We start from the raw sequence: 8,317 nt of genomic DNA, 5'->3' as shown, positions 1-8,317 counted from the left end.
AAGTATTTATCCAAAAGCGGAACTGGCGGCGTGCAATTTCCAAAATTTTATTTTAAGCGAATTTTTTTTTAGATTTATCATTTGCAACATATTATATACAATATGTATATTTATATATATTTATAATTAGCGCTTACACCCTCATTTGCAACAACTTTAATTAATTTTGCATCATTCATAACAGAAATATTAAACTTATTTATTTTTTGAAAATTACCATTATATGCGACGGAACAACCTTATTTAAAAGCTCTATACGGTTTTTGTCTACAATTAAAAAAATTTCATGAACTTTCCTCTAAAATTTTGTAATTTACAAGTATTTTTTAATATAATAAAATATAATAAAATAACTAATATATCTACAAAAAGTAATGCTTAAAAACAACGTTTCCCATCCTCAGAGTTCTGTCGGGGAGTTAAAGGGATGAATGATAACTTTTGTTAATATTTAGACACTGCTTCTCCTGCGGAGTAGAGTTGACAAATCTACACTTTCTTGTACTCCGTCTACCACACCAAAATATCAAAAAGAATAATACTTGCATCAGCGTAATCATAATCCTTTCTCCAGGCTAATTCGTTCACGCACGTTAGATTTTTTTTTTTTTTTTGTAATAACAGGCTTCACAATTTTTACAAGCTCCTTAAAAGCATTTTTAGACATCCTGTAAAATGTCTGAAATTTGTAATCATCCTCTTATAACTCCCTCGTGACAATGAATAATCTGCTGTTTGAGTTATTCCTAATGTATGAATGCCCACAGTGCATTCTTTTATTTCTCCTCCGATGGGTAGGACATATTGACAACTCGTACTTTGACAATAGCTAATTGAATTGTGTGCAAAAAAAAAAATACTGTAGTGCCAATGACGATACGACACGTGTGCGAGGGCTCTTAGCTGACCCTGCATGCTGAGTGAATATCTAAACTTTTATCTCGAATAATAAAAACTTGCAAATAACAAAAGTGCTAAAAAAGACTTGTCTCCTCCAAAACCTTTACTTTGAGGATCTATATTTATTCAGACTTTTTTTGTTTTTTTTTTTTTGTCGTACTATTATTATGTATAAGTATACTAATATATAATATTATATAGTTGGCGCTAACATCCTTCGTTGGTTGTTTGACTGAACTCATCCTCAAATTATGTGATGTGCGCCTTGAAGTTTTTCTACAAAAGAGCGGCGTACAATTTTGTGCCACCTCTGAACGGCAGATATTTTTTATGAGGAGTTTTTTATGACAGAAATACACTCAGACGTTTGACATTGCCTGCCGAGATACGACCGCTATTGGAAAAAAAAATTTCTATCTTTTGGTAGTTCATGCACCAGGCTTCGAGTCCGGGCTCTACTAAATGATAGTCACGCACTAATCAATGCAACTACGGTGGTTCATACTATTACTTCCTTAAATATTTTACACTCTTTTTTTAACCACCCTGCATATGAACATAAGAAAATTAATTGTGACAACTTTTTAGTAAATCTTTAAATTCACCAAACTATGTATCATGGCTGGAAGTACTGCGAAAATGTATTTTCCTTAACATATTTTCAACTGACTACAGATGTTGCTTTAAATATTTCTGTAACTTTTTTAATGCTATATAAGAAAAACTAATTAATAAACCAATAAAGTAGATATAAAATCACTTAAAATTATTTCTGTTTTTTTAATCATATGCTTCTTTATAAGGTAAGTAATTCTCTTTCCGCTTGGTTTGAAACTCTGATCAACAAAAGCTAACTTTTAATTTATCGCATGACTCTTTTTTCGTATTTTTTACTTTATTTTGACTACCAAAGTTGGAAAGCAGGTGTATTACCCATATTGTTTTTTTTTTGTCACGGCCAATTTATATTTTATATTCAAAATCTGAAACTCTACTTACAGCTTGAAAATATGTTTTTTAACACTAATACGCCCCAGATAAGCGTTCAATAAAAATATTCCAACAAGCGCGAACTGCATTTGCCCCGGTACCGTTTTTCCATGCTAGAAATAAACTGATGAAACTTTTCTTCATGCACGTCGCTAACGTTTTTTCAGTTCTCTGGAAAGAAGTGAACATAAAAACGGAATTTTTAGGGGCATATTACAAACCAGCGCTTGATATATGACAAATAGTTGTTCTATTTTAGTAGTTACTTGCAATCACACACGTGCTCTACAGACTCTGTCCAAATCATGGGTTTTCATGTAACGCGTTCCTTTAGCCCAAACTGTACGATTCTCCGTTTCTGGATGATTGTAGTACTACCTGTATGAAGTGCTCAATCCACAGAAAAACCAAATTAATCACGATGGCACAGCCTCACCTGTTCACTGAAATTTCGTCGCTCGTCGCGATTTCTACACTTCCTTTGCAACTTGAGAAACTAATAACGAGAAGCTAGGAAAATCAAAAATAAATATCGCCACAAATCTGGTGGTTAAAAAACTCATTTCCGTTTTATAGTGAGGTTATACCTATAGTAAAGTAATAATTAGCATCCATGTGGCAAAAACCTTGGCGGCCAGTGAAATTATGGCAATTACACAATTCACTGATCATATCCCTGAGCGATCCCCAAGTTGAACTTTCGTTCCAGGTCATACATATCATACTCCATTCATTTTACTTTTTGATGAAGAAAATATGCAGAAAGCATATTCAAAACATTATAAACAAAACTGAAATAATTTAATATAATATAACTGTAAACCTGCTAATAACAGACTTTCAGAAGCTTAGGCATGCATTTTGAAATAATCGGGGCCGAGGTGTGACTTATCCGTATAATGCTGAGATCATCCCTATTTCATAAAGTTAATAGCGACTTGCAAAAAAAAATAGCTACAAGTCATTATTAGAAATAAAATGTTATTTACTTATGAACAATAAAAAATAAAAGAAAATATGAAATAAAAACCAACACAACGCATATTTCAGAGGTATAAAATTGTTTAACTCCTTTTATAATATTTCATGGAATGAACGAGACTGATGTCTGGTTATAAGAATTTCTCCTCATTAGTCATAAAAATTTTATAGTTTTTGCCTTCTAAAACTGAACTTCATATGGGAAAGTTGTCGTGATTATTGACACCATTTCAAATAGCAACTGGATATAAGGCGCCTTCAATTCGCCACTTTTCGGTTCGCTTGACGAAAAATTTGCAACAGCAACAAAGTTAGCGAGCAATATTCGCCCCTAGTGGGTATGGTTATATGTACCTCAAGGATGATAGAATACAAGGTTGCGTCTTCCGAATTCACTGTGTTGTCAGAGCCCATAAACGAACGAAAGGAAGAAGATTTACTTGAGAGAGAAGAGAGAATTCGCAAAGTTGAAGCATCAAACGTTTCCCCATATGAATGCGATCGTACTAATACGCATTAAGTGCTACCAAGCAAGTTTAATTTTTAACGGCGCTTTTTCAGTGCTGCCAGCAGGTTTTTAGTCAGACAGTTAATCATAAGTTATTTCAAGAAAATTTCCGTTATTGGTACTAATAAGTAATACTCTGGGTATAAAGTATTTGAGCTTAAATGAATATGCAACTTAATTTGTCCGGGTTGGAATAGTAGAATACTACAGAGATATTAATTTAATATAAAAGGGTGTTTTTAGACATACAAATATTCTGCGAAATCACATACGACATTGGCAAGCCAAACTTAAGCATTAAACTTTGTTTTTAGGTAACTTTTTCACTAAATAAAATAAATGATTTTGAGCGATGGAAACCTTTATTTTGACTTTTACGCACTCCTTTGCTTGTCTATTTATCTACTAATGCCGTTGTGTAGTTCAAAATATGATTGACATAAGGCGTCATTTACAATAAAAAAATTATAAATCTTCGGATAGGATGACTAATTTTGCACCACCTTGTGATACAAAGTTGCTTTCACACATTTAACCCTTGTTACCACATCAGTTCCAGCTGAACGTCTACTTTATTTTCTAAAGCTAACTTAACGGCGGCCGCCGTAGCCGAATGGGTTGGTGCGTGATTACCATTCGGAATTCACAGAGAGCTCGTTGGTTCGAATCTCGGTGAAAGCAAAATTAATAAAAACATTTTTCTAATAGCGGTCGCCTCTCGGCAGGCAACGGCAAACCTCCGAGTGTATTTGTGCCATGAAAAAGCTCCTCATAAAAATATCTGCCGTTCGGAGTCGGCTTGAAACTGTAGGCCCCTCCATTTGTGGAACAACATCAAGACGCACACCACAAATAGGAGGAGGAGCTCGGCCAAACACCTAACAGAAGTGTACGCGCCAATTAAAAACAATTAAATTAACTTAACGGTGAAAGAAATTCTATATTTACAAGGCCTAGGAAAATAATTGTTGGTTATGGTAAAAAGCATTTAACATTAAAAATACTAAAACATCATTTTTTTTTACATTTACTTTTTATTAATTTTTTCATTACTTTTAATGTATTTTGAATTACATTTATGTATATAGAATTTCATTATTTTTAAACAACTTAAATTTTTAAACAAAACATTTTTTTTTTTTTTTAATATATTATTTTAATAAATGTCAAATTAATATACTCGTAAGAATACTTTCTTTAATGATTTTTTTAAATAAAATCAAATTGCACAGTGCGCTAAATAACTGTAACGGCGGGTTTTATTCAACTTCTGACAATTTAATTGTTTTTTATTCAAGTTTAAGAGTTTGTTTATAAAAATATAGTTCATTCTCCTACAAAGACCAAATAAATCCCAGTTTTAAACTTTGTGCAAATTTAAAAAAAATTTCAACAAATTCTCATCAAACATATAAAAACCTTCGGGTATTTTATAGGCCATTGAATTTATACGAGTATATTGTATAATAAAGTGCAAATTTCAAGCGGCAAAAAATGCGTTGATTTTGTATTCTTTTGAAGACATTGTGGAAATTTGTGTCCCTAGAAATAAATTTCGAGCATTCGTTATATGGGGAAAGTGCACAAGCCCGACAACAAGTTTTTCCAGCAAGTACAGCATAACGCACTCAGTCCTTTTATTGTGACGAACTTTTGATGGCCGAAATATTGGGTCCGCCACATATAGTAGATTCATAAGTTGTACAACATTCAGAGTCATTCAGTCTTATATGGCCCAGTAGCGGTAATCATTAGGCCGAAATTGTATTATATATTTGTTAACACTTCCCAACTATTTATAACACTACAAAATTTTCCAGCTAAGTAATAAAGCCAAAATATGGTCAATTTCATTGATTTTTTGTATTTTGTTTAAACAAAAGTTGTACTCCTCTACCAAGGCACCCATTACATACATACATGGCATATGTACATATATTTTGCCTAGGGCTGCATAATTCAAAATTAATTGTTAAGGAAATTGTATAAAATGCCATAGCATCTTCAACTGAAATTCAGTCAACTTATGAACGTGTCGCTGAACGTCTATTACATTTGAATTTAAATCTGGCAATTGAAAATGAAAAAAATCTTGATTCTCGCTGCAAGTGCATTGCTGTTGATACAGGTAGAAAATATCTCACAGCTATATATATTTGAACTATTGATATATACATGCATACATACTTATATTATAATTGTAAAATAATATTATATTTTCTACAACAGCTCGTTCACGCTTTACCTCACACAAAACGAGAGTCCGTCGCGGTTGCTGCACGTGACAACCCCATCTCCCAGGATGCCTCATCTGCCTCATCCAAAGAATTATCCGAAGAATCATCTGAAGAAGACGATCCCAAGCTAAAACTTGTGGCTTTCACTTTTGGCGGCATGGCTGTAATAGCCCAATGGACACTCGATAAAGGTAGCGAAGTGCTTAAGAATGCCGTGAAGGAATTAAATGAAATTCCCGACAAAGACGAGCTGTTGCAAGCGAATATTACTCGTATGTCTCGCATCGCAAATGAAAACCCTCAACTTACTAAGGAAGAGGACTCGGAATACATTTTAAAATTATTTGAATACTTGACCGATTTTTCAACATTGATGGATGACTATGAGCAAATGCCAGATGATTCGAAATTAAAAATTGCATTGAAGACAGCTTTAGAAAACAATGGTTTCAATGAGTTTGATAGTGAATTTAAAGCTAAAATCTTCGAATTTGCTAAAAGTATGGAGCGTGTTTTTGGCGAATATATCAAAGAGATGACGCCCGCTGAAAAATCAAAGTATTCCAAATTAATTCAGTGGTATGATGAATTCAAGGCCGAAACTGATAAGGATAAGAAACTTGATAAACTAGGCGAATTCTTTGATCTCATCTGATTTATTCTAGATTACGAAAATAAAGAGCATTGTTGAATATCGAAAAAGTAATGTGTTTCATTTGTTGTCTGGTGCCTTCAGCTATTTTATGGCTATGTATAAAACTTCAGGCAATCTTAGAATATCGAAAACATTTAATTTCATATTTATACAAGATCGCGCAAAATTTATAATTTTTGCAAATGGAGTCGTACGTCAATAATATTTGACTCTTGTGAACTAGCACCTGCATTATACAAACAGACAAGCAATGGAGCTCGTAGAGGTCAAAACAAATATCTTCATCACTTATAATCATTTTTTATTTAGTAAAAAATTATTCCAAAATTAAATTGGGTGATTCAGTGTGCGCCACCTGTATGTCAGGTTTTCCATTTCCGTTAATTCGCGAGTGGCTCCAAGGATTAAACTTGGCAATACAATCATCAAATGCATTCCACTTCTGACTCTTTTTTAATAGCAAAACACGTGTTCTTCTATAAAAGTGTCTTCTTCTACAGCTCCCACATACATGTGTACATATAAAACGGCTCATCCGAATGCAGTAAACTTTTGGTGGGTTATCAAAAAACAGCAGAAAGAATCCCGTGAGGCTATATTGAGTAAAAGAAAAAAATGTGTGCATTTCCTTCAACATTTATTCTTCCATTTAAAAATTAGCAAAATTATTTTTATTTAAGCGAAAATCAAATAAATAAAATGTTATTCGTAGTTTAACCAAAAGCAAAAGACAAGAAAAAATACCACAATAAATTCATGAATTATAAGTTATAAATTCCGCATTTCGACCCGAATCGAAATTTTCTCTATTTACTTTCGTTTTCTGCATTCCGTTACATTTCGGTCAAGCTTTGAAATTTAAGATTTTGTATGTTCTACATTTCGATGGTAATTACATTCAGAGCCTTCATTTACTAGAGAAGATTTATTTACCTATTTGACTATCAATCTGTTTTCCTACATTAGCCAATATGTTTTTTTATATTTACTCCAATACTTCACTTTAAAGTCTTCCTCAGACTTTCAATAATTAATATAATAATTAGATTATTATGATGATATCTACTAAAGCAATATTGGAAAATGTCCCAATATCGTTTCCCTGATTGTATGTTTTAAACAGGGTCTCATAACAGAAATTATTCCGCATTTATTGCTGGTATTTTAGTAACGCACAAATTCTTCTTCTGCGCAAAACGAAATAATTATAAGACCAAAATCCTATGCTTTGCACTCGAAGATATGTTCACGGTTTTAGCAATATGGCATTTTTAGTTTGTTTGTGAGCGGCATAAAAAAGACAAGTGTTTTGCCTGTTCGTCGATTTTCTGCTATCGAAAAATGTGGATACAATTTTGTGTAAAAATGGAATTAAGTACTCAAAAACACTTGAAATGTTGACAGTGACATTCCGTGAGAGTACTCTGAGTCAAAAAAATGTTTACAAGTGGTAAAAGCTTTTCACAGAAAGTCGAGAAGATGTGAATGACGACGTTCGCTCTGGACGCCCCAGCACATCAACAACCAATGAAAATGTTGAGAAAGTGAAGAAAATTATTAAAATATTATATATCGGTTTGCTCCTGCCATGCAATCTTTTCGGAAAATTTGTGCATAAAGCGAAGTTCGTTCCAAAATTGCTGAATTTTCATCAAAAACAACGTCGCATAAGCATCGCTCAGGAATTGTTGAAGGACGTCAATGATGATCCAGATTTCCTTAAAAGGCTCATAGCTGATGACGAATCGTGGGCACATCGTGGGTTATGACATCGAAACCAAAGCCCAATCGTCCCAATGGAAGAGTCCAGGAGGAAGGTTTTGCTCGCTGTTGCTCAGGAGTTTTTACCACAAGGTCGTACGGTAAAAAACGACTATTACCTCGAAGTTATGCGCCGTTTGCGTGAAGCAATACCAGAAAAACGACCGGAATGGTGGAAAAAAAATTCATAACTTTTGCATCATGATAATACACCTGGACCGTTATCATGCCTGACCTACCGTATTCACCAGATTTGGCCCCCTGCGAATTTTTCCTATTCCCAAT

General features: G+C 33.4%; 1 protein-coding gene across 1 annotated transcript; it reads left to right on the top strand.

The window, feature by feature from the left end:
* Positions 1-5,383: 5,383 nt before the first annotated feature.
* LOC129253296 (uncharacterized) lies at positions 5,384-6,318 on the top strand. Its single transcript, XM_054891599.1, has 2 exons — positions 5,384-5,507; positions 5,609-6,318. Exons 1-2 carry the CDS (start codon positions 5,460-5,462, stop codon positions 6,269-6,271), a joined length of 711 nt encoding a protein of 236 aa, XP_054747574.1. The 5' UTR covers positions 5,384-5,459; the 3' UTR covers positions 6,272-6,318.
* The last annotated feature ends 1,999 nt before the right edge of the window (positions 6,319-8,317 follow it).

The sequence above is a fragment of the Anastrepha obliqua genome, chromosome 1, assembly GCF_027943255.1.
Source record: "Anastrepha obliqua isolate idAnaObli1 chromosome 1, idAnaObli1_1.0, whole genome shotgun sequence".
Lineage (NCBI taxonomy): Eukaryota > Metazoa > Arthropoda > Insecta > Diptera > Tephritidae > Anastrepha > Anastrepha obliqua.
Note: the sequence above shows the minus strand (reverse complement) of the source record. Positions and strands in the feature narration are given on the sequence as shown.